Source organism: Miniopterus natalensis, chromosome 13 (assembly GCF_054644295.1).
Source record: "Miniopterus natalensis isolate mMinNat1 chromosome 13, mMinNat1.hap1, whole genome shotgun sequence".
Classification (NCBI taxonomy): domain Eukaryota; kingdom Metazoa; phylum Chordata; class Mammalia; order Chiroptera; family Miniopteridae; genus Miniopterus; species Miniopterus natalensis.
The window spans coordinates 29,145,017-29,172,858 of record NC_142093.1 but is presented as its reverse complement, the minus strand read 5'-3'; the positions used below and the strand labels follow the sequence as shown (position 1 = coordinate 29,172,858).

General features: G+C 33.5%; 1 protein-coding gene across 2 annotated transcripts in view; it reads left to right on the top strand.

Moving 5' to 3' along the window:
- The window catches only part of PPP4R3B (protein phosphatase 4 regulatory subunit 3B), a 45,499-nt gene that overhangs the window by 16,699 nt on the left and 958 nt on the right, over positions 1-27,842 (top strand). Inside the window, exons 5-16 of one of the 2 annotated variants that reach the window (XM_016222145.2) lie at positions 1,308-1,385; positions 2,456-2,572; positions 4,198-4,314; positions 7,816-7,863; positions 9,086-9,217; positions 10,569-10,671; positions 12,811-12,852; positions 14,505-14,663; positions 18,819-18,988; positions 20,928-21,067; positions 21,372-21,556; positions 23,295-23,497. In XM_016222145.2, coding sequence (XP_016077631.1) covers positions 1,308-1,385; positions 2,456-2,572; positions 4,198-4,314; positions 7,816-7,863; positions 9,086-9,217; positions 10,569-10,671; positions 12,811-12,852; positions 14,505-14,663; positions 18,819-18,988; positions 20,928-21,067; positions 21,372-21,556; positions 23,295-23,497 — 1,494 coding nt within the window. The remainder of the gene's footprint in view (positions 1-1,307; positions 1,386-2,455; positions 2,573-4,197; positions 4,315-7,815; positions 7,864-9,085; positions 9,218-10,568; positions 10,672-12,810; positions 12,853-14,504; positions 14,664-18,818; positions 18,989-20,927; positions 21,068-21,371; positions 21,557-23,294; positions 23,498-27,842) is intronic. The other variant, XM_016222146.2, reaches the window with a different exon arrangement.

Sequence of the window (27,842 nt, the reverse complement as noted above, 5' to 3'; positions counted from 1 at the left end):
AGATCAGCGATTTAGTTCTTTTTGACATATTTTGCATATATCAAGATTTCAGCAGTGAAAAAGAAATGTTTAGCCATTCATTCCGATAACTAATTAAATATGTAAAATCTTTGTGAAAACGACTAATGGTAAACATATGGTTCTTCATTTTGTTTTAGAGGCGTTGGCCTCAAGTATAGGATTTACAATATTAAATGTTATCTTATGCCCGGCCAGGTGTGGCTCAGCGGTTTTGCATCGGCCTAGGATCCAGGAGATGAGGTTCGATTGACTGTCAGGGCACATGCCTGTGTTGCGGGCTCAGTCCCCAGTCGGGGGCAGCCTATCAGTGAGGACTCTCTTGTCATTGATATTTCTCTCCCTCTCCCTTTCTCTCTCTGAAATCAATAAAGATATATTTTAAAAAAACACAGAACATATTAAATGTTATCTTATTAGATTTGTCCCATTCTAGTGTGTGTGTGTATGTATGTGTGTTGCTTTCGTTTATTTCATAACTTTGAACTACTTAGGGATCTATTCTGTAGTTCATTTTATTGGGTAGGAGTGACGAAAACCTCATTATGCAAGAGACTTGGATTATAAATCTATCTCTGTCACTAGCTAGCCTCAGGTAAGTCCACTCTTTGGAACTCATTCTTACGAAATTTAAAATTGGACTAGGCAGTCTCTAGGTAATCTCTTAAAGCCTGATCTAATTCTAAAAAAGGTGAATGGGTTCACTATGCAAAGCATTTATTGTAATGTTTTGTCATTTAGTTGTAAGATTCCGCCAGTGATTTTCAATCTTTTTCATCTCATCAGTATGAAAAGCAGTTATTGTAGCGTTTCCTTGTTTAGTGGTATCCTTGGGGACCATGGAACATGTGAGACTCTACACCAGCAATTTTCAGTCTCTTTCATCTCATGGCACATATAAACTAATTACTAAAATTCTGCAGCACACCAAAAAACTATATTGTTTAATCTGCTATGGACTGACAATGAAATCTGTAAACTCACCTGAATTATGTTTAAATTAAAGAGTAAATACACCCTGAGGGGGAGCTAAAGAGGTTCTGAGTTAAAGCAAATGAGTGTTTATGGATGACTTCTAGAATATTTTTGTTTTCCAAAGAGTTCTTTATAATTGAAGTTTCTGGTTAAATGTATATATAACTAATAATGAATGGTATAGTCAAGTTTTGAAAATTATAACATGAATATATCCTGGAATTATTATATCATAAAAATGAGTATAATTTATGCCTTTAATATTTCATAGTAATTAATGTTAGTTTAAAAATTAACATTTTTTTCTCATGTAGGAAGATGAGAAGTTTTTGTCTGAAGTATTTGCACAATTAACAGATGAGGCTACAGATGATGACAAACGGCGTGAATTGGTAAGTTATTTATTCTTGAAATTTAAACCCTTAAAAAGAGCACTTACTCATTTGGCATACAGGATTTTAATATTGAATTTGTTAACTTAAAAGAGAATTTTTTACAATTAGAGTATGAGATGAAAGATGTGAAATTACACTATAAGTAATTATTCTGTTTCTTCAAGTTGTTTTATATATTTTAGAAATTTCTTAAGAAATTTTGATGTGTCCCCCTTCCGTAAGGGAAATTGTGTTCCTTATAAATCCCAAAATCAGATAGGTGGTTTATGTTAAGACAGAACTACAAACTCACACATTTTCTTGGTTGTAGATACATTATGGAAATGCTTTTCTTTTTAAAGAAATAGTAAGGAGAATGCTTCTTAAATAAATGAATTAGATAATTGCTTCTTGGAAATTTTTTTTTCTTACAAATGTGTTTATTATCACTTTTTTGATATATAAACTTTGCCTTGGGGGAAGAGAGTAGTGATTGCTGTTTATCAGCAGTTTATCAATTTTTCAAAATTATAATTAGATATTTGGGTTTTAAGAAGTAATGAAAGATTGCTGACTTAAAATCAGCCAAGTCGCTTTTGGTGCAGTTATTAATAGCCTACCCAATATTCTAGCCCTTTAGACTAGGGAATCTGTAGTGTCCTTTCCAATTCTTAAAACCTGAGTCATACTTTTGAGGGCTCCCTAGAAACCTGTCCACTGTTTATTATAGCATGGCTTCTGTGAAAATGTGTGCTCTAATTCAAAATATCTGTCTTACATGGCATTTTTACAACTTAATCAGAAATAGAGAATAACATATATAAGTATATGCATGCCCTCTGAGGCTCCATGTATAACGTGTACACCATAATGTCTTTAGAGAGGTAATTGCTGAATGCAAGGTTTACTTTTAATGGGATTTTAGCTTCTAATATGTTCTTTGATGTAAGTTTTAAGGAGTCAGGATACCCTGAAAAGTCAAGGTTCTTCAGAAGGGTGAATGCCACACTGTTGTTGATCACATTATGGTGTGCTTTAAATTTACTTCTATGTGTGTCAATGTCTCACTGTACTTTCTAACATTACAGGTGAATTTTTTCAAGGAATTTTGCACATTTTCTCAGACATTACAACCTCAAAACAGGGATGCATTTTTCAAAACTTTGGCAAAATTGGGGATTCTTCCTGCTCTTGAAATTGTAATGGTAATTGTATAGCTTTTCTTCATGTTTTTAAAATTGTGAATTTATAATAAATTTATATCATGGATACAAAGTATTTATTATAGTAATGCATATTGAATTTTATAATTTAAGTTATGATTCTCTTGATAGTGAGTTATACAAGAGTGTTTTCAATCTTCATATTTTTATTAACTTAAATTTATAATATTAATATGTAATCACTTGCATATAAAATGGCTTCAGATGAATAAAAATCCCGCATGTCTTTATAAGACTGTATGTTCTGTAACAATATTAAGGATATTTCATAGAAGCTAATAAAACGTCTTTCCTTTTTAGACCAGTGATAGAGTGAGGGCAGGCTGAATCAAAGGGGCTCATGCTGAAATACGGTATTAGGGCAATGGTTTTCATGCTTTTGTTTATGAATTTTATCTATTGGTATTTATTATATGAAAAATTAAAATTGAGAAAATTTTAAAGTATTTATATAACTTTTATGAAAAAAATAATTTTTCCAAAGTAAAACAATAGTTAGTGGAAAGAATGGCATTATTTCATATTTTTTAAACAATTTTTAAAATTTATTGATTTATTTAAAAGAGAAAGAGACAGACAGAGGCAGAGAAACACTGATTTGTTGTTCCACTTAATATGCATTCATTGGTTGATTCTTGTATGTGCCCTGATCTTGGCTTATCCAGACAACGCTCTAACCAACGGAGCTGCCTGGCCAGAGCCTGTTTCATATTTTTTGCCAATCCTTTTAATGTCTGGCTTAGTAGAAAATAGCTTGAGTCTCATAGCAGCTTCTGCATTTAATTTGTTGTGATATCACATGTCATGTAGCCTCTTGAAAAACCAACTATATTTATGATAGACTGAGAGTGAAAAAGGCCATTAAATGCCCAAGTATTATTTATTATTATGAAAGTAGTTTTAATCTCTTGCACTTCCTGAAAAGAGTCTGAGACTCCTTGCCAAAATTCCCTGGACCACACTTTGAGAACTGCTGAGTCATAGGATGTTTTCAGAATAACCTAAAGATTTTGTAAGTTACGAATCATGTATTCTTCCTGTATTGAAAGGGGAAAAGCCTTCAGAATCACTACCTTAGAAAACTAAGTTGTGAAAAAGAGTAAAAATACCCAAAGTGTTTTCCAAAGCATCCTCTATTAGGAGAATCATAAGAGAGAATCAGTTACTAAGGTGTAAAGTAACTGGCAAATCCAGGGCCAAAGACAGGTTCTGGAAGGTTTTAAAGACTTCAGTGGGAGACATCATTCACAATTTTGAATATGTTTAAATCAAGAATTCTTCCCCTCAACTCCCCTCCAAAAGAACCCAACATTTTGTTACAGCATTTGTAAAGCATTGCTTTATAGCCCTGTGGTAATTCTTGTATTTAAATTCTCTAAGTATTTATTTTTGTGGTGGTAAAAACTGGCAGAAACTAATCATTGAGCTGCCTAAAAGTTTTTAATGTTTGTAAAAGGAAAGGAAGAAAAGGATAGAGAGGTTATATATTTTGATTCCTGTACAATTAAATCCGAAAAGTTGAGGGTGTACATAGATTTGGGAAAAAGAAAAACACAAGCATAGCATTTGTTAACAGTCTCTAAGTAACCTAATTTTCCTTTTATCAGGGCATGGATGATTTGCAAGTCAGATCAGCTGCTACAGATATATTTTCTTACCTAGTAGAGTTTAGTCCATCCATGGTCCGGGAGTTTGTAATGCAAGAAGCCCAGCAGAGTGATGATGTAAGTAATAATGCTCTGGTTCTATGTGAATTACCTGTAGAGTAGTGTTTGCAAACTATTGAGAGAAAAAGTATGGCCATTATCTTAATATTTTATGAAGCAAAATAATAGATTTCTGATAATTTGTGTCTTTGGAAGGCCCAGAATATGTACCAATTGATTTGCATTGTATTCAGTTGGCAATTGGATTGACTGTTTGAAAAAAAAAGATACTCAAGCTAGTATTGAGATTGAGATAAATAGATTTTCATAGAATCAGATTCTTACATGCCGGTCTTAAATGTTTCAAGTGCTAATGAAATATCATTTCAAGCCTCAGAGGTCAGGCACTTACCTAGTATAACTAATAAGTTACTTTCACTATGTTCAGATGTGTATTTTTTTTTAAGTGGGGATGAATGTTTAATAATGAGAGCAATGTTGTGTTTCCCCACTACAGAAATATTTACACTTTCCCCTTATACTACTTTTAAGATAAAATAAACATATAGCTATCATTTTAAATACTTTCTTATATTAAATGTATTTTAGTGTTAAGTGGAAAAATAACTAAAATATTATGATGTCCTTTCTTAAAGGTTTTTAATTCCAATGTTAATTTGACCCTTGTATGAGTTATTATTAAATTAAACTACAGCTGTTTTATATGTTTTGATCTCTTAACTTAGATTTTTATGTCTGTTTTTCATAGATATTTCCAGTTTCTTTTTAAAGCAGTTTTATTTAGAATCAGTGTGGGGTAATGGTATAGTTTAAATGGTAGAAAAGAAATAGAAGACATATTTTGTGTTAAGTATTTTAAGATTTTTTTTTTAACCCAAGTAATGCTAATCTGACATTAAAGAAATAAACGCCGAGTTTATCTCATTGTTGATATTATCTTAGTGACATCCTTTATAAAAGGTAATTTTGAAATTAATACTCAGTGTTCCATCCTTTGTGATGAGTATGACTAAAGGTATTCATCCTAAAAATCTCTCAGACCATAAGAAGAGTAAGCAACTAACTTTAAGAATTCTTAACTTTCACCCTTGGCTGGTTTTGCTCAGTGGTTAGAGTGTCAGCCCTTGGACTAAAGGATCTGGGGTTCAATTCTAGGTCAAGGGCACCTACCTGGGTCACAGGTACAATCCCTGGCCCTAGTTGGGGGTGTGCTGGAGGCAACCAATTGATGTGTCTCTCTCACATTGATGTTTCTCTCTTTCTCTTTCTCTCCCTCCTCCTTCCTCTCCCCGTCCCTCTTCCCCTCCCTTCCACTCTCTCAAGAAATCAATGGAAAAAATATCCTCAGGAACAGATTAATAAAGAAACAAAAAAAGAATTTTAACTTTCTGTTTTCATTAGAACTATTTTGTTTTTTAATTTTTCAATTACAGTTTACGTTCAGTATTATTTTGCATTAGTTTCATTTGTGCAGTATAGTGGCTAGACAGTCATATACTTTCCATAGTATTCCCCCACTATTTCCAGTACCCACCTGGCACCATGCATAGTTACTGCAATATTATTGACTGTGTTCCCTGTGCTATACTTGACATCCCTGTGAGTATTGTAACTACCAATTTGTACTTCTTAACTCCTTCACCTTTTCAACCAGTCCCCCAACCCCTCCCTGGCAACCATATCAGTCTATTCTCTGTATCTGTGATTCTGTCTCAATTTTGTTTGTTCATTTAGTTTGTAGAATTATTTTCTTGTTTACATTTAACTGATGCATGAAACTTAGAGAAGCAGTTACTGATTTTTAACTACAGTTTTTCTTTTTCTTACAATCACAGTCTTCAAAGCCTTTCATTTCCTTGAGTTTTCTGATATTTAACAATTTTATAATTTGAATTTTTTGTTGCCTCAAAATAATTCTTAGCCAGTAAAAGAGGATAAATAATTTTTTTTAATTTTCAAAATAAAGGATCCTACATGCTGAATTCTATATTGGGTTGGTGGCAACCTTTAAAAAGAAAAAAGAAATAACTTCCATGTGTATTCAGTGGGCAGTTGATATTTTGATGTTCTTTTAAAATAAATGCACAGCATTCAGACTCAAGTTCTTTCTAACAGTATGGAACAGAGTTGATTTTAGGATCATTGATAGCGATATTAACGTGTTTTGGGACAGTAGGAAATATTAACATTTTTTACTGTAGTCATTATTTCTATCCAAGCTGTAAGGGTAGATTTAGCAGTAATTGCTGTCTTTTTTGTTATGCCACAGATTTCACAGATTTTTATGCTAATGGCCTTTGAAACATCCAGTAAAACTTATTTTAGAATCTGACTGGATAAGTAATACAGCTATTACTGAACTGCTTATTTTGGCAAGTATTTTCAGTGTATTTCTCACTTAGGAATAAATTCATTTGTATTGAACAATGTCACATTTTATTTCTTAAAACTGCATCCTTTTTTTTAACTTTTTATTTTGAGGTAATTTTAAATTAACGGAAAAGTTATAATAGTACAAAGAACTCCCACATACACTTCACCCAGATTCCCCAATTATTAACATTTTGTCTCCCATTTGCTTTATCATTCTCTTTCTTTGCTCGGTATTTGTATATACACTTTTACATATATATTTTTTTTTCTGAACCATTGAAGAAGAAGGTACAGAAATGATGGCACAATATCCCTTTACCCATATTTACTTCAGTGTCAACTAAAAACTCTACATACATAACCACACTATAATTATCAAAATTAGGAAATTAACATTTTTACTTTATTTAACTACAGTCCTAATTTCAGATTTTGTCAGCTGTCCCAATAATGCCCTCTTTAGCCTAGACAAAAATGAAACGTTTCTGGTCTAGTGTCAACAATTTGGATTTGTCTGATGTTTGCTCATGATTCACTTTAGGTTATTTCTTTGTCTCAGGAATAGTACAGAAGTAACATTTCCTTCAATGCACTGTATCAAGAAATTCCATCAACTTTAAAAAAAGTGTTTCAGATTTCTTTGTCTGGGCCATTTTGCCATTTCACAAATGTGAGGAATTGGACCATTAAAGTTCTGTCAAATTTGAGGAACTATTGTTGCTTTCTTCTAACTTGTGAGAATGGGTTGGAAGAACTATTCTATAATATTTGTAGCCTTCATTCAAGTTGCTGCAGAGTAAATTTCATGTGCATGACCTTTTTTTTTAAATTATTACACTTCTATTTTTAAAAAAAACAAAAATTGGAAATGTTTCCCCAACATCAACAGCTATTTTTATTCTACTTCAGAATATTCTTCCTGCCCTTGCCATTCTTTCTTTCTCTTACTTTCTACATTTATGGAATCTAAGATATACAGAATGCTAATGTTTTCTTGATCTTACTAGAAAGTGTCAGTGAAAATTTTTTCATATAACTTTATGATGCATTATTGCCACTGGGCTAATAGTAACTGTCTAATTCCATAGATTAGAAAATGTATCTCAATATTAAGAAGTTAAAATTTTTAAGAAATCTGTCTCAGAAGCAATGAAATAAAGTATGTTCTCTATCTTTCCCAATCAGAAAATAGAGATACCAGCTCTTAACCTGGATAATCTCCGAACTCCATGTGTAGGTACCCAGAACTTCCCCTTTGTTGCTAATTATTTTTCACAATATAACAAAATTCTTAAGCCCACTTAAATATACTTTTAAAACAAAAGTATTTGCTTCTAAGAATAGTATGAGGTTTGAGTGTGATAAAACCAGTAGGAATATCATTTCTCTAAAACCTTGATTTAGAAGTAACTAAAGCATTGAAATACCTCCTAGAAACTGTAGTTAAACTCACTCAAATGTTGCTATTTGAAACATGGTAGAGGATAGTATTCTAATTTTAAGCAGTTATGTTGCTATGATTTGGTTTTATTGGTTCTTTTATTGCATTAAGTTCACAAGCAAACAATTCACAGGGATATATTATTTTTGGATAACAGTGTATTGTTTGTGAAGGGCTAGCAAAACAAAATAATAACAAAAAGTGCTTTATACTGAAGCTTTCTATTTATTACTTTCCAGAATTCTCCCAATTTAAGATATCTGTCTTCATTCCATACAATACCCTTTTTTCATCTTCAGAACTACCTTTCTTCCCTCAGTAATAAACATATTTTCAAATCCACTGAATTGATGTCAGAACTTTTTGATATGAATAATCATTTTGTATCCTAATTTAATGCTCAAGATTTCTACTTTAAAAATATAAGCAGAAGACAAATTTTGTAACTACAAGCCACTTTGTAGCTCTGTATATTAATTAAGACCCAAGAGCATGTTGCTAATATACCAGAAACTCTATTTGGCCTTAGATCATTATATAACACATATGGGTACACTCACCTCCTTTGGAGAACTGTGTACTGGGTTATTTTTTTCTCATTATTTTGCTAGAAAGGATCTTCCAGTTAGAAGCTGAGACAAATTGTGTTTTGGGGGTTCATGTGATGTGCAATATTGCTTGTTTAATCAACTTCTAAATTCATACTTGACACTGAAATCTAGAATGAGAATCCGTTAGAACCTCCACTCAACAAGAATCACTGGTAAATGATTTTATTTTCCGCTTCCCTATACTAATGGTATTGTAAGCTGTAGCATGCTCTACTTTTCTTTTTAAGTGGATTTTTTTTTCCTCTATTGTGTTTATAGAACTTTGAAAAAGATTAGGAAGAAAAGAGCTTAAATAAGTTAATATATTCTTTGGGGGGTTTTCTTTGTGATTCTGATTTTGTTCTTTCAGCTGGTATATTTGTCATATTTCTAAACCAGGTCTAATGGAAACATTTTCTTTCAGGATATCCTTCTCATTAATGTAGTAATTGAACAAATGATCTGTGATACTGATCCTGAGCTAGGAGGTGCTGTTCAGTTAATGGGACTTCTTCGTACTCTGATTGATCCAGAGAACATGCTGGCTACAACTAATGTAAGAAATTACTGTGAGGTTAAAAAAAAAGTTTTGATCTAGTCAGTTGTAGATGTTTTTTATATAAATTATATGTAAATATAAAATTTTTGAAAATGTGTACAATTTTGAAAAACAATAAATACTTAAGTATTTGTATACTTGGTATTCAAGTAGCAGTGGTATTCCTATAGCAGTTCACTTGGAGCAAAATACAATCTTGTAATCTGTAAAATCTTAGTGAAATGTTAGCACTTCTGTTTATGACCCTTGGCTCCTGTAAGTTAACTAAGTTAACTTCTTTTTTGTTTTTCTGTTAATCCTCACCGAAGGATATTTTTTTCCATTGATTTTTAGAGAGAGAGGAAGGGGGAAAGGGAGTGCAAGAGAGAGAGGAAAAAAACCACATCAATTGGTTGCCTCCTGCATGCACCCAACCAGGACTGGGGATCAAACCTACAACCCAGGTATGTGCCCTTAACCAGGTATCAAACCCAAGACCCTTTGGTGCACAGGCCAATGGTCTGACTGCTGAGCCACATCAGCCAGGGCTAACTTCTTAAAAATTAATATACAACAATGTGAATATACTTAACACTATTGAACTGTAAACAATAATGGTTAAATGGTAAGCTTTTTTTTTTTTATTATAATAAAAAAGGAAAAAATATGTACTGAATGGTCTCAACTACCTAGTAAAGGAAGTCATTAAAAAATTGATTTAAGGAACTATCCCCAAATATTAATAGTGGGATAGTTTTTCTTTATAAAATTCCCTCATATTTAGAGAACATGTATATTATTTTTAAATTATATACAAATATATAGAACCAGTTGTATAAAAAAGTAGTAGCCCATAAACTCAAAAGGCATTATTTTCCAAATTTCTAAATAATAAGATTTTTTTTAATTTTAAAAATAGATCTAAATTATATTCTGTTTCTAATGGATGGATAAATCAATTTGTTGGGTTTTCAAATTTGGATACATTGTGAAATCTGGGTATCACTTTTAAGCAGTTTAGTTGCTCTTACACTGCCTAATAGATTCTTCATTGCATTTCAGATCATAGCATATCTGAAAAGAATTGCTCTGAATAATTTCCTAAAAACAACTTTTTCATACTATCTGATCTTTTTATCCCTTTCATTTTTATTTGTAATATTAAACAGATTTGATTTTTAAATTCTGCACAAGTAAGATTAAGATGAATATAATTGGTTTTTTGGTTCTTTCACGGTATCTTAAAGTATCTGTTGTTTGTGTATGACCCACATTGCTAATTCTTTTTTTTCTTTACACTGCTAATTCTGGACGATGTCTTATTAATTATAAAGGTAATAAAGTACTTTTTAAATTCTGTATGTTTCAGAAAACTGAAAAAAGTGAATTTCTGAATTTCTTCTACAACCATTGTATGCATGTCCTCACAGCACCGCTTTTGACCAATACTTCAGAAGACAAATGTGAAAAGGGTAGGGTCTCTTACTTATCAGCCTATGATTTCTGTTTCTATAAAGAGTGAAATAAGTATTATAATTAACAGGCGGTTTACTTAGTTATTTATATGACAGGGAAATTACTACTGAAAGATCTAAACTGCAGTATAAAATCATGATTTTCCTTATTTCTGTCTGTGGCAGAAATGTGGCAAAAAGTATTACACCTTGAGGAAGAGATGTAAACACTTAGTAGAAAACGGAAATTGTTCCCAAAGTTGTTAGAGTTGATCTCTAGAATAAGAGCAGACAGATTATTGCCTATATTTGAAAAGTCAAGGATACCATCATTTTGGCAGCACAGTAAGTTTTCTGATTTCACAACGTAAGGATCAGAAGCTGATGGGTTAATCGAGCTGATGTGATTAAAGCAGAGAGCAAATGAAAATAAATTCTTTATAAGCATTTTACTCTAAATGTTAACTTATTTGCCAATTTTTTTTTGTACAAGCTCAAGGCCTTTTTTTTCCAATGTGTTTTTTATTGTGTTTCCATACTGTCTTTCTTGTATAAACTATACCCATAATTCATCAGCTAATATTTCTGGTTTCAGTTTATTAGAGTGAAAACCTAAAGATATTTTTTAAACAGTCTGAGTATAGAATCTTACTGTATAGTTTTAGGTAGTTCCTGTATTATCTTTCTGTATTTTGTAAATCTGTATTTCATCAGTCTGCAATATTTAAAGAATGTAATCATGCTACCAAATATAACTAGCATAAACAAAGAATTGACTCTGATCAGAATAAAACTCAACTTGTGAAGGGAGATATGTGTAGGACATATTCTCTGCGACTGTTGGTTAATTTATTGAGTCACTTAAGAGAATGTATACTAAACTAATAAAGTTGTAGAATGGGCACACCCACATAATATCTCAACTCTCTTTCTGAGTATATATCCTAGGGAGGGTTTGTGCATAAGCATGACAAGTACAAGAATGTTGTTGCATTATTCATGGTAGGAAAGTTAAAGTGTGGCATATGCATATAATGGAATACTATATAGCTGTTAGAGTAATTGAATATTGATTGTCATCTGACTAGTTCTCAGAAATGTAAAGCTGAATGGGTAAAACATCATAAAACATTTTATTGCAGAATGGTTCCATGTATATAAATGAAAATAAATGCAGTTTTAACATTTAATTTAAAACACTCTAGCATACAGAAATACTTAGATAATAGTTTAACAGACGTCCATGTATTTCCTATTAGCTCTCCCATTCTCATTCCACCCTACCCACCTCCATCCCTCAAAGAATGCTGAATTTGGAATTTATCACCCCTATGTTCCTTTATTTTATTATAATATGTATAATGCATTAGAGAGAGAGAGGAAGGAGGAGAAAGAGAGAAACATCAGTCGGTTGCCTCCTGTACACACCCCAACCTGGGATTGAACCTGAAACTTTAGGTTTGTGCCCTGACCAGGAATTGAGCCCACAACATTTTTGGTGTGCCCGAGCCACCTGCCAGGGCCCCACTGCTTTTTTTGAGAAGTCTCTTTATTGATTCCTAGAGTTCTTATTTATTTTTAATTCTTATGTAGTATTCTCTTGTATGAGTATGCTGTAATTCAGCCATTCTGCTTCTAATGTACATTTGTTTCTAGCTTTTTGCTGTTACAAACAGTGCTGCAATATACATCCTTATATTTCTCTACACAAATATGCCCTATGATGTGTGCCAAGAAATTGGAACTTACTTAAAATGTTCCACTTATTTTGTCTTTTAAAAAATTCAAAGCATGAAGCATCTATTGTTACCATTTGTGTTGTTATAAAATTTAAGAATTATCTATATGGAGAGACATATTTAGATTGGTGGAGGATGACTGAGTGAAGATAAAAGATGATATATCAGTCTTCTCTGGTTGTAATCTCATTTTTTATCAGAACATTTATGATATTGCCTTTTAATAACTTGTCATCTGTACCAAATTCTGTAAAAGATGGCAGATAGAAGTATGATATTTGACTGAAGCAACTAATTCTTGGTGGTTATTATGTGGGTAAAATGAAATTATGATCAAAGATGTGCTTTATATATTGTAATGCCAGGGAAATATGGGATATTATTACTGAAGTAACTGATTTTAATTTTTTTTTATTAGATAATATAGTTGGATCTAACAAAAACAGCACGATTTGTCCTGGTAAGTATAAATTTTTATTTTATGAACTTAATGCAAATAGTAAACTTTTTTCTACTCAGGGTACAATACATTTGTACAAGGTTAAGAAAGGCATATTTTCAACAAAAACAGAATACAAAAATACGTTCACTTTTTTCTTTATTACAAAGAAAATAGTCCACTTTCTCCAATGTAAAAACTGGAAAACTATTTTGAATTTTGTTTTTGTGTTTTTTCTCTAGATTTAGAACTTATTTTCTGATATTTTTTGAGAAGCGTCTGAACATTGATGATTTAGTTCATGCTTGTTTTGAAATTTAGTAAACTAAGACCAATTAGTTAGGAATTAGCATTCATACAGTCTTATGTTTAAGTTTTATTTGTGAATTTGAGTGTAAAGTGTTGTTTTTACTTGTAACATGCATACCAGGTATGGGCCTGGTAGTATAGAAAATATGCCTTTGTGTACCCAGCATCCTTTCTCTTCAACTGGGTTCATCAAAGCTCTAGGAAAACCAGTTTCAAGTAAGGAGACAGTTCAGATATTGGATAACTAATTTCATGTCCTAACTTGGGAAAGTGAAAATAAGACATTTAATTAACACTGTAGGTCATTGTTGCAAAATCTTTTATATATAAAATTTTAGAATTGAGAAATTAAATGAGTTTGTTTTTATTTGTAAGGGACTAGTTCAAGTGTTTGCTGTAATCTGTCTGGAGCAACTAAAACTCTTTACTTGATTTAAAGTAGAAAAGATCTTTGAAATACCAGAATTGTATTTTGTATATTTAATGGTTGTTCTGTTATTAAAAAGAATGTTAATTTATTCCTAATAGAAACATAGTTCCACAAAATATTTGTGTATCATCTTCTTGAAAAATAAAATAGTTGTACTACATGATGTCAGTTATTTTTTTCTATTCTATAGGACTGTGATTCCATAAATTGCTCACAGTTTAATATTTCCTAATCTAAAACATTTATAATAGGTGTAGGTAATTACCTATACTAGCTCTTCAATTATATTCAATTTTGATGCTCAGGAAGCAGCTTGAAATCATTCCACGAATGTATAAACCAAAGACTTGAGAATAAAGCTAGTGCGTTTCAGTAGACCTCTCAGGGATATTATGGTTGGATGTTAAAAAGATTAGTGTTTTAAAAAAAAAATCTTCATATAACAGTTTTCACTTGATATTCAAGTAGCCAAAAATATCCTTTCCTTAAAGATATCTTTAAAGAAAGCATATTATTTTTTCTTGGGAATTTTGCATTGCACCACTTTAGGCAAAAAGTTTGAGGTACTTCATCTTTATTGTGGGCCCTTTTATAGATTTATTAATATTAATCATTAAAGCATGTCTTAAAGAAAATCTCAGTACATTGAGGGTTTTATTATCATGTTGGTATATCTTTATTGAGGTTTCTTTTTTCCTCTTAAAGTTATTAAATATTTTATACAGGAGCCTTAGAAAAGTATCTAGTTAGTAGGTGAAACTGACAGTGCTTCTGGAGAGTCTGCCTAATGAAAAAGTAAAAATGTATATAGCTTCTTTAATTGATATAAAAATGAGAAGGAAATAAAATTTTACTTTTGCTCTAAAATCTGGGATAAAAGCTTTATTCAAATGTATTGCAATATTTGATTTTCATGTGATGACTTTCTTTGCAGATAATTACCAAACAGCACAGCTGCTTGCCTTAATTTTGGAACTACTCACATTTTGTGTGGAGCATCACACATATCACATAAAAAACTATATTATGAACAAGGATTTGCTAAGAAGAGTCTTGGTCTTGATGAATTCAAAGCACACTTTCCTGGCATTGTGTAAGTAGCAATTTAAGTGAACAGTCTACTAAAATGTTTAAAGGAACAACATTTTTTATAGAGATAAAAGCCAAAGTTACCCATGTGAATTTATTTTTTAGCAGTATATATGCTGTGAAAGAGATGACTATGAGAGCCTGGCCGGGCATGGCTCAGCAATTGAGCGTCAACCTAGGATCCAGGCGATCGGGGTTTAATTCCTGGTCAGGGGACATGCCCGGGTTGCACGGGCTAGGCAGCCGATCAATGACTCTCTCATCATTGATGTTTCTATTTCTCTCTCCCCCTTTCCTTTCCTCTCTCTGAAATTAATAAATATATATATTTTTTAAAAAAAGATGACTGTGAGAAATACTGATCTTTTATGTTTATTTTCTAAATATGTTTTCATTTATTTCAGAGAGAGGAAGGAAGAGATAGAAACATCAATGATGAGAGTCATTGATCAGCTGCCTCCTGCACCCCCCTCCCCCCCCCACACACACAGTGGGGATCGAGCCCGCAATCCAGGCATGTGCCCTGACTGGGAATCAAACCGTGACCTCATGGTTCATGGGTCCATGCTCAACCACTTAGCCACACTGGCCAGGCACTGATCTTTTATTTAAAGGATAAGAGGAATAGGTCGTAGTGCTTCCTCACCCATACACACACATTTTCTCACATTTAGATTCAATTAGCTTAACTGAGATAATACCCTGTGCAGTGATAACATTTCACTAATAGACCCAGTCCTGCTATCTTTTACCTCTGCTTCATCAAACTGCCATTTAGTAGTGACTCTCTTTATATTTTGAGATAGGGGCCTTGATATGTTTTTGTATAACTCAGGTTATTTATTGAACTTGTAAGAAATATTTGCAATAATTTTGACTTTTGGCAAACTATGTGTTTTTCTTTCCTCTTCAAAATTTCACCTGCAAATAGAGATAGATAAGCTCCCTTCTCCTTCCAAACAAAAAGAGTTTTGTGGCTTTTTTTCTTAGCATAAAAATTATAGTTAAATTTAAGCATTAACTTAATGTGTAGAGAAAAGGTTAATCTCCCTGCTACTTCCTTTACTTTTAAGGCCTTAAAGTAGCCACTGTTAACTGCCTGCACTATTTCTTGTCTATTCGTTTTTCCATACTTGTACAAATTTACATAAACATATTCACACACACATTTTTTTATTTTTACAAAAACAGGATTATACTTAAACACACTTCTCAGTCCCATAATAGTACTCTAGGTCATTGGATATGGTGTGGACCAATTTTTGTTTCCTAAACATAGTTGAGTAACATTTCCTAGAGTGGCTCTTCCACATTTACTTTACCATTCTTTAATACATGGGTTACAAAATTGTTTTGGTATTTTGCCACTCCAAACAACACTGTAGTAAGTAGTCTAGTTTATAAATCTTTTATGTACTAGTTGATTTTTTCCGTAGGGTAGATTCCCAATAATGGGATTGCCAGGATAAAATATTTATATATAGCCTCTGGATTTCTTTCCCAAAAGATTAAAGCACTTGACATTCTTCTAGCACTGAGTGTTACTGGTTTTTTTAAAAATATTATCAAGCTGATGATGGAAAATGTGCCATTTCCTTTGTGTTTTAATTTACATTTTTCTTGACAACATTTTTTTTTTTTATTTTAGTGCTTTTGTATTTTATCTGTTATGAATTAACTGTTATCTTTTTCTTAGAGCTCTTTTTATATTAGAGATACTACCACTTTATCACATTTTGGGGAAAATGTCTGTCTCATTTGTCTTTTGTTTTGATCTTTATTTATGGTATTGTTTTCCATATAATTATTTTAAAATTCTTATATATCTCTTCTTTTTATGGCTTTTGGGTTTTTTGTCTTTCTTAGGAAAGCCTCCTATGTCCTAAGATTATACAAATATTCTCAATTTCCTCAATTCTCAATAATATTTTTATGTTTTACATTTATATATGTAATACATCTGAATTTTTTTTTTTTGCATCTATCTTTGTTCTCTTCTAAATGGATAGCCAGTTGTGCAAACATCTTTATTAAATGAACTAGTTTCTTTACTGAATTAAAATAATCGCTTTTGTTATACACTAAGTTATCATATATACTTGTGTCTTATTTCTGGGCCGTCTATTCTTTTATTTCACCAGGTGAAATAAAGGGGATGTTTATTTTTGTGCCGTTATAGTCTCTCTCTGCTGTAAAGTTTAATATCTGTGAAGTGCCCCTCACCTTTTATTTATTATTTATTTTTTATTTATTTATTTTTTTTTCCTCACCAAAGGGTATGTCTGTTGATTTGAGAGAGAGGAAGGGGGAGAGTGCGCAAGAGAGACATCAATGTGAGAGAGAAATCAGTCCATTCATTGCCTTCCATATGCGCCCTGACCATCCCTCAACCCTTTGATGTGTGGGACAACACTCCGACCAACTGAGCCACCCAGCCAGGGTCTCCCTCACTTTTCTTATTTGTAATGTTCTTGCTTCTTGGACATTTTTTTCTTTCACAGTACCTTAAAAAATTAATCTAGTTCATTCTGATTCCGTTTATATAAATTTTTTATTAATTTAAGAAGGGTTCTCCTGGTAGGCTTTTCTGTCTGGTTTTCTATAACTAGTCCTTTTTCATTACTGTAGAATAGTTCAATTTCTATGGATATATTATAATTGAACGAATCTCCAGTATTTAAATGTTTATATTGCTTCAAGATTTCTACTGTTAAAAGCATTGTGGTTTCTAACTATAGCTTTGCTTGCATGTCAGTTCATTCACCAGCAAGCAGTATATGAGAGTGCCCATTTGCTCACATCTTTGCTAATACTTCATTCTTTTTCATCTTAAGTAAACTATTTCTTATCCCACCACAAAAAGAGGTGATGTGATAAGTCAAGCACTTCTCTCCACACTTGATTAGTGTTACAGGTACCATAAGTTTTTACCTTATATGTCCTGTTTCTGTTTTATTCTCAGATAATATTTAGAACCTCTTTCAATAGTCACACAACTTCTTTTAATGACTTCCATCCATCAACAGAGGGTTGAAATGAAAGATGACTTATAAAATTGGAAATCTTATATTTTTAAAGATTTGGTTACTGGCATCAATAGATTAATTTAAACTACTTAGAGGAAAGGTTACAAGTTAAAGAATGAACAAACATAAAAATAAGGGATTAGCCTGGCCAGTGTAGCTCAGTGGTTAAGCATTGACCCGTGAACCAGGAGATGGATTGTGGGCTCTATCCCTGGTGGGGAGCATGGGGAAGGCAGCAGATCAATGATTCTCTCTTATCATTGATGTTTCTGTCTGTCTCTCCCTCTCCCTTCCTCTCTCTAAAAATCAGTAGAGACATAAAAATAATAATAAGGGATTAAAATACAGTCTTTAGTAATGTTAGCAGTAACATTGTAAAATTTGTTTAGCTTTATTTAGCTAGGGAAAAGACTAGTTAAAAGGAAAATTTTTTTCAGTATTATAAAATGTGAAAAGCCAAATTGTACTATTTTATTTGTTACTCTATTGTTTTTTTACAAACATAGTCTGAAGGTAAAATAGTTCATAAGCAATCGGTAAACAAGAGAATGATGTTATAATGTGGAAGTGGTATTGATTTTTCCAAGGCAAAGAGAGTTGAAATAGTGAAAAGTAAAAATCATTTAGCCCTCTGTTAAAACCCAGCAAGTGACCCCTTTGGCTATGTTTTCAGAAAATTTTAAAGCAGCACCTCCCTCCACAGCTCCCTTCCCCAGAGAGGCAGGCTATCTTGGCTCTTGACAGTTTGTACCACTCCTGTGCCCACCTTAATGACAGCCCCCTACTACTTCTGAGCTGCCTTTCACTTCATTGTCTCCATATCCACCCACACTGCTCTAAGTATGACCAACATTTGTGTTTTGAGATTTTTGTGTATTTTTTAATCTTTGTTCTGGACCTAACCTGCCTAGATAGATCTCCAAATTGCCATTTACTGAGTTTTTTTGTTAGCTCTGGCTACTAAAGTTGTACAGGTTTTAAGTGTTCTTCCCCTGTATTTTTCTCAAAACCTTTTAGTGCACAGTTTTGGTTTTTATTCTAGAAGAACATGTACATTGTTTTATGTAAAAATATCTGTATAATGATTAAATTAGTAAGATCATTGACTTATTCCTGGAATTATTTTTAATTAGGTGCTCTTCGTTTTATGAGGCGGATAATTGGCCTTAAAGATGAATTTTACAATCGTTACATCACCAAGGGAAATCTTTTTGAGCCGGTTATAAATGCTCTTCTGGATAATGGAACTCGGTACAATCTGTTAAATTCAGCTGTTATTGAGTTATTTGAATTTATAAGAGTGGTAAGTTTATATTAAAGGATTCTTAGTAAAGTAAAATAATTATATGTTTAGTGATGTTAACATTAAATTGTGAAATTTAGCATATCCTTTTAACCCATATTTATTCTGTAATCTTCCATTTATTGGCCAAGTGTTTCAGGATCAAATTTGTCATATGTGGCCATTTCAGTCAAGCATATCATTCATGTGATGTCTTTGATTGATTGTAGGGGTAGTGTTAAAAATGAAGAGAAAGGTTGAAAATAATTCTTTTGTTAGACATTGATATGCAATGCATAAAAATAGTATGTCATGGAATTTTAAGTTGAAGAGATCAGGGAGTTAGATGGACTACTCTGCCTTATTTTACAGGTGAGGGACTTGAGATACCCAAGTGATTAAATGACCTATTCAAGAGCATACATTTATTTGGTTAGGAGCACAGTCAGGGTTTGAAGTATGTTACAGCTCAATTTCAGGCAACAAAAGATTTGTCAGAAAAAGACCTGGAGAGAGCTCTAAATGAATAACGGGTAAGACGTAACTATAGAACTGATAGAATAAATTTGCCCTCTCTCACACACCGAAATCATTCCACCAGGGAAACTAGCCACATGGTTAGAAAGAACTTGAAAAAAGAAAGTCAAAGCTAGAAATACATTTTCTATTTATGTTTCTTACAAATCAGATTTCTAGTGATGACATACTGTTCTCATATGGAGATTATTTGAGCAGCTGGGTTGTTTTTCTAATATTGGTCACTTGCCAAGAGTATGATAGTCAAAAGAATGAAGAGGATAGAAGTACTGTCCTTAGCCTTAGAAAAGAGGAAATGTAGTTAACTAGCTCAAGCTCACCAAGTGTCAACCCAGATTCACAGTACACTGTCCTGATGAATCAGAGATTAACTTTTACATTTTTTCCTTTAAAATTTTTGATGATATACTAATAAAGTAAGTCATAGGGTTCACAAACCCCTACCTATTGCTGTGATTGAGTTTGTTTTTCTGAAAATAGAAATGGTTGATAATTGTACATTGAATCTCAAAGGTTAACTTTTCTTTTAGACCATTTTACCTAGATTTCTAATTTTCCTTCTCTGCATTTTTTTTTTTTAATTGAGATGTCCAGGGAAACTCACTTAAAGACTTAAAATCCTTTATGCAGTCAGATTATGGTGGATCTTTAAAAGAAGTGGCCTGTATATTTCTTACTACTATTAAAGTCCTGAATCGCAACTTCAATTATTTTTAATAATGAGCCTGCTTTGTACCCCTGTATTGCAGTGATCATTTAGAATGGTTCATTTAGAATTGAGAAGTTGTTACTACCAGTTTATTTCACAAAGATTATACCATTAGAAGACGGGAATAAGCAAGTAGTATTCCAGTTAATAGTTTATCTGATCTGTATATGTAATATAGTATGAGGAATCTATGTTTATATTTTAGGTAAAATTTATTCCATTTTGATAGATAGGATGTCATGTTAAATGAGAAGTCATTAAGTAGTACCTAACGTTTATTAAAATATAATTTCAAAATCCGCTTTCTAATTTGCCTTGTGCTCTTGATCAGGCCATCCAACTTCTCTCAGAGCCTCAGTTTTCCTTCTCTGTAAAATCAGTATAATAATTAGGAGGATCAAGTGAAATTGTACGTGAAAATGCTTTTTAAATTGTGATGTGCTGTGTAAGTGTAAAAATAGACAGAAGGCATAAACTACATCCACTTACTTTCAAAATGTTCTTTATAATCCCCCAAAAGGGCTCCAGTGAATTGCTTCTCCTTTTTTCCAAGTTTTCTGTGGAGTCCTGGCTCATGTATAAAGAAACTAGAACATTTATTTTTGGAAGGTGATTTTGAAAAACCTTTTTTGATCAGTTTTGGAATTATTTTTAAGTTTTCCCTCCTAACAAGCATTGTATTATATTTGAAATCTAAATTTTGTGCTTATACAGGAAGATATCAAGTCTCTTACTGCACATATAGTTGAAAACTTTTATAAAGCACTTGAATCGATTGAATATGTTCAGACATTCAAAGGATTGAAGACTAAATATGAGCAAGAAAAAGACAGACAAAATCAGAAACTGAACAGGTATTGTTTAAGTATATTGCATTTATAGCCTATAAATTCATGTCCAAAATTGTCCGTAGTTGGAGCTGAAATTTACCAGGCATTTCCTTTCCATCACTAGATAGGACAGCATTATATGTAAGAGGGTGGGATACCCTCCCTACCCTAAATTGTTTTATATGAAAAACTAAACTCCAAGATAAATTTTTAGTATATAAATGTTACCCAGTAAAATCGTTTCAGCTCCCCTCGGGTATAGTAATTATTCTCAGACTTCACCTTGAACTGACTGCAGCCGCTCAGTGTCCGCGGTCCTCCCTTACAGCGTGCCGTCCATCCTGCGCAGCAACAGGTTCCGCAGGGACGCCAAGGCCGTGGAGGAGGAGGAGGAGATGTGGTTCACCGAGGACGACGAGGAGGAAGGGAAGGCGGCCGCGGCGCCCGGGGAGAAGCCTAAGCCGGAAGATGACTTCCCAGACAGCTATGAGAAGTTCATGGAAACTAAGAAAGGTATTGCAAGTTTGCATTTTTGAATAGTGCATCCTATTATAATTCTTACAGAGATTATTCATTTCCTTGTAAAGATCTGGTCATTGTTTATAAAAAGCATGAAAGACGTTATTTTTATGCTGAATCATAATTTTTATATTTTGCACTTTTTCTAAATTTGTTTGGCATTTATTTTCATGTTTTTCCTGAAGCTTGCTATTTTACAGTCGTCTTCCCTTGCTATTTAGAAATTGCATTGTCTGCTTACACTTTGCCTTCTATGAACAGCTGTGGCTTCTTTTCTATTCTGAAATCTGCAGTAATAACAGACAACATACAGACCCGTAGACATGTTCCAGAGCACTCTGCCATTTACTACTCAGGAAACTAAGTGCAAAGTAAATTTGCTCTTTGAAATTTTAAAATCATTGTAAAATTTTTTTTTTTTTTTTTATTGAATTTATTGGGGTGACATTGGTTAATAAAATTATATAGGTTTCAGGTGTGTAATTCTATAATTCATCATCTGTACACTATATTGTGTATTCACTACCCCAGGTCAAGTCTGCTTCCATCACCATCTATTCCTCCTTTACTCCCTTCTACATCCCCCCACCCAAAAGTTTTATAAAGATAATATCAAGAGAAATAAAAGTAAAATTTCCCATCTTTCCAGAGAACTAATCACTTTAATTCTATGGTCTGAGTAATTACCAATATTAGAGTACTCATCCAAATGTTTAATAAAAATGTGTATCTTGAAAGGAAAAAGCACTTCCTGGATAAGTTTTTTATTTTGAATGTGAGATTTCTAAAGGTATTTCTTATTAGTTAGTGTTTCATTAGTTATTGCATTTTCCCTGAAACTGTTATTTTCAGCTTCACTCATTTTCCACTCATTAGTGCCCTAAGTTCCATTTATTTTAGCCTACAGGAGCGAATAGCCTATTAAAATGTCCTAAGGAATAGGCACCTTTTAGTAGCCATATTCGTCTACCTTTACTCATTGCAGGCACTGTGCTGACTGACTACTCTCGAAAGAGGCAGTGAGGCCAAACTTACTGTATCCAATTAAAAATCAAATACAAAAAAAATAGTAGCAACCAGATGTCAAAGGATGGTAGACACCTGTCTCATAAAAGATGTCCACACAGGAACATGGAATATTCAGGAAATAAGATTGATATCATTGTCTTTAGGAATTTGAAATATTAGCTTGTGGGGGATTATTAGGTGTTTATAGGACCATAGAAGTATAGAGTCAGTGGGTGAAAGCTGCAGGGAGACAAAGAAAGAAGCAACTAAAGTGTCCTTGTAAGTGTCCTAGATACAGCAGTGTAGAATTCTAGCATAGGGTGGCTGATTTGTTATGTGATTATTTTTTTTAATGGTTTTATTGATTTGAGAGTAAGAGAGAGAGAGACATCGGTGTGAGAGAGAAACTGATCGGTTGCCTCCCGGAAGCACCCTAACCTGAGATCAAACCTGCAACCTGGGTATGTGCCCGGACAGGGATTCGAACCAGCAACCTTTCAACTGAGCCACACCAGCCAGGGCTTGTTATTTGATTCTAAAGTTCCTTTTTAATGCTGAGATTTCTAAGATTCCAACTAATAAAGACGTATCACTGTACACGTCATGCTTCTCTACTCTTTTAGCTCTTATAAAGCAAAGACAATGTTTTATAAGTTTTTCTTTTCAGATACTTTGACTTAGCAATATTTACTGATATAGGTTCAAAATTTTACTTTCGCTTTAGCAAAAGAAAGTGAAGACAAGGAAAACCTTCCCAAAAGGACATCTTCTGGTGGCTTCAAATTTACTTTCTCCCACTCCACCAGTGCTGCTAATGGAGCAAACAGTACAAACAGTAAATCTGTAGTGGCGCAGACACCACCAGCAAGTTCTAATGGATCCTCTTCCAAAACTACAAACTTGGCTACATCAGTAACAGCCACCAAGGTATGTGAAACTGCTCTACACATAAATAAACTTTGCTTTTTTTCCCAATCTTTGAAATTATTTTATGTTTACTGGAGTAAATTTGGATAATAATGATTTAAAAGAAGAAAACGTTGCACATCATCAGAGAATATGAGACTGCTAACATTTGATTGATTTTTCTTTAGGTATGTGGGTTTCTTTATCTGACACATAATTGAGGTCTTTCTATAAACAGTTTCGTATCCTGCTTTTATTTATTTATTGTAAGAATTTTTATGTTACTAAAACATTGTTGGTGACTGTAGAATTTCATTTTATTTAGCTATATCATGATATTTGTAAGTGTCCCCTCCCCCCCAGTAATATTTTGGAACATGTAAGTTGATTCTGATATTTTACTGATATGACTACTAGTGTTGTTGCATTTTAAATTATTTTCTTGGATAAATGAGTAGAATGTTTTCATACATAGTGTCAAATTCCTCTCCTGAAAGTCTATGCTGATTTATGTTACAGCAGGCATCATATGAGTGTGCTTGGCTCACTGCAGCTTTGCCAGTGTTGCTATCATTATTTTTAACCTTTGCCAGTCAGGGAGAGGAGACAGTATATATCTTATTCCCAGTCCTGTGTCCTTTGTTAGTAGTTAGGTTGAATGTTAGCCTTTTGAATTTGCTCTTCTGTAAGTTAATCTGTTCATAGTCTTGCCTTTTATTTATTTTTTTTATTTATTTATTTATTTTTATCCTCACCAGAGGATATTTTTCCATTGCTTTTTCAGAGAGAGTGGAAGGGGGAGAGAGAGAGGCATCGATGTGAGAGAGACACATCAATTGGTTGTCTCCCCCACGGGTCCCAGACCGGGGCCAGGGATTGAGCCTGCAACCAAGGTACATGCCCTTGGTGGAACTGAACCTGGGACCCTTTATTCCGCAGGCCAACGCTCTAACCACTGAGCCAAACTAGCTGGCCAGCCTTGCCTTTTAAAAGTTAGCTTCTTTTTTTTCTTTTTTTTTATTCAAAATATTAGAGATGTCCCTTTTTTCCCCCATTGACCCCTTCCACCCCACACCCACTCCCCTCCCTAGGCCTTCACCACACTATTGTCTGTGTCCATGGGTTATGCATATATGCATATAGATTCCTTGGTTAATCTCTCCCCACGCACCCACCCACCCCCACCTTCCCTCTGAGATTCGTCAGTCTGATCCATGCTTCCATGTCACTGAATCTATTTTGTTCATCAGTTTATTAAGTTCTTTAGATTGCACATATATGTGAAATCATGTGATATTTGTCTTTCTCTGCCTGGTTTATTTTGCTTAGCATAATATTCTCCAGGTCCATCCCTACTGTCCCAAAGGGTACGAGATCCTTCTTTACGGCTGCATGGTATTCCATGGTGTAAATGTACCACAGCTTTTTATCCATTCATCTACTGATGGGCATTTGGGCTATTTCCAGATCTTAGCCATTGTAAATTGTGCTGCTGTGAACATTGGGGTGGATATATTCTTTCTGATTAGTGTTTCAGGATTCTTAGGATATATTCCTAGAAGTGGGATCACTGGGTCAAAAGACAGTTCCATTTTTAATTTTTTAAGGGACCTCCATACTGTTTTCCATAGTGGCTGCCCCAGTCTGCATTCCCACCAGCAGTGTACCAGGGTTCCCCTTTCTCCACACCCTCACCAGCACGTGTCGTTTGTTGATTTGTTTATGGCAGCCATTCTGACAGGTGTGAAGTGATACCTCTTTGTGGTTTTAATTTGCATCTCTCTGATGATTATCACTGTTGAGCATTTTTTTCATGTCTCTTGGCCATCTGTATGTCCTCTTTGGAGAAGTGTCTATTCAGGTCCTTTGCCCATTTTTTAATGGGATTGTTTGTCTTCCTCTTGTGGAGTTGTATGAGTTCTTTATACATTTTGGAAATTAGTCCCTTATCAGATGCATCCTTGGCAAATATGTTCTCCCATACCATGGGGTTCCTTTGCATTTTGAGGCTGATTTCTTTTGCTGTGCAGAAGCTTTTCAATTTGATGTAGTCCCATTTGTTTATTTTTTCTTTTGTTTCTCTTGCCCTAGGTGATGTATCAGTGAAAATTCCACTACACGAGATATCTGTGACTTTACTGCTTAAGTTTTCTTCCAGGATTTTTATGGTTTCATGACTTACATTTAAGTCTTTTATCCATTCTGAATTTATTCTTCTGTATGGAGTATGTTGGTGATCGTTTCATTTTTTTACATGTATCTGTACAATTTTCCCAACACCATTTATTGAAGAGACTGTCTTTACTCCATTGTATGCGCTTGCCTCCTTTGTCAAATATTGATTGACCATAATGGCGTGGGTCTATTTCTGGGGTCTCTGTTCTGTTCCATTGATCTATATGTCTGTTGTTGTACCAATACCAGGCTGTTTTGATTACAGTGGCTTTGTAATAGTTTGACACCCTGTAAAGCGGTCCCTCCAACTCTATTCTTCTTTTTCAAGATTGCTACCGCTACTCGGGGTCTCTTTTGGTTCCAGATAAAATTTTGGAATATTTGTTCTAGCTCTTGTGAAATATACTGTTGGTATTTTAATGGGAATTGCATTGAATCTATAGATTGCTTTGGGTAGTATGGACATTTTAATGATATTAATTCTTCCAATCCATGAACACGGTATATTCTTCCACTTGTTTATATCTTCCTCTATTTCCTTTTTCAGTGTCCAGTAGTTTTCCGAGTACAGGTCTTTTACATCCTTGGTTAAGTTTATTCCAAGGTATCTTATTTTTTTAGTTGCAATGATAAATGGTATTTTTTTTAGTGTCTCTTTCTGAGAGTTCATTGTTGGTGTATAAAAATGCCTTCAATTTTCAGATGTTAATTTTGTATCCAGCTACCTTGCCAAATTCACTTATCAAATCTAGTAGTACTTCGGTGGAGTCTTTAGGGTTTTCTCTGTACAGTATCATGTCATCTGCAAATGATGACAGTTTTACTCCCTCCTTTCCAATTTGGATACCTTTTATGTTTTCTTCCTGTCTGATGTCTGTGGCTAGGACTTCCAGTACTATGTTGAATAAGAGTGGTGAAAGCAGACAACCCTGTCTTGTTCCTGTTTTTAAGGGAAATGGTTTTAGTTTTTGACCACTGAGTATGATGTTGGCTGTAGGTTTGTCGTATTTCCTAGCTGTATTGACAATATATTCTTTACTCATTTTTTCCTGCTCTTTTTTTCTATAGTTTTTCTTTTCTACAATAAATAAAATGTCAGTTCTTTCATTTGTTGCCATAGTTATATGCCTATCGATAATTTTTTCACTACCTCTAAGATTAGTTCCCGCATAGCTTCCCCCTTGGAGACATCTCTCTTGAAGTCTCCCATCCTGTTCCAGCCTTGATTGGTTGCTCTCTAGACTTGCTGCACAGCTGGTTTTAAGGCTGCCTCTCTCATCACCCTAATACTTCCATTTACCTCTCTCCTTTTCTTGTATTGATTATTTCTGGACCTCATTGCTCTGTTCTCTTTCTTGAATTCCCCTATCATTTGGGTAGAGCATATCCTCTAACAGTGCCCTGTACAGAATTTAAATTTATTCTTCCATTTTCAACCTGGTACTTTATTCTTGCCCTTTACTGTGCCTGCAGAACAGAACCTTTCTGGTTCATTTTCTTTATAGTTGGTGGTTGTGGAAGAGCAGGAATCTCCTGGAGGAGGGGCTTGCAGGTGGGGGAATGGATTGTAGAATTGAGGACTCAGTTGTCTGTTTTACTGACATGACTTAACTGTCTTCCCTGCTTTCCCCAGTATTTTGGTGCCTTTACTTCCTACTTCTTTCTTGGGTTAAGTCAAATCAGTTCATTCTTGACACTCTTCTCTGTTAAAAATGAGTTACTAGCTCTTGCCTCTGATTTCTCTTTTCCAAAAATGCCTTGGCTGCTTTCATTTGTTTTCTCCTTTCCTATTTCGTCTTTGTTAAAATATACTTTTTAAAATTTCTTTGTGTGTATGTGTGTCAATACTATATTTTTGTCCTTTTAAAATTTCTTTACTTTGATTTTCATGAGCTTTCAGGAGACAATGGAAGTAAACGTATTTATCAGTCTTCCAGCAACTTAGTAAGCTCGACCTCTCCTCCAATTATACAAATGTAATACTTTTTAAAAGTTAGCACTAAGAAAGAAAAAAAAGGTAGATGAATTTTATTTATGAATACAAATGCATAAATCTTTAACAATTTAACATATCCATATGATATTCCATATACAAAGATGATTCTCAATCAATTTCATTAATAGATGAGAAAAGCTATTGTCAGAAACACAGTTTTTTTAAGAGAATATAATATCTTGGGGAAGCAATCAA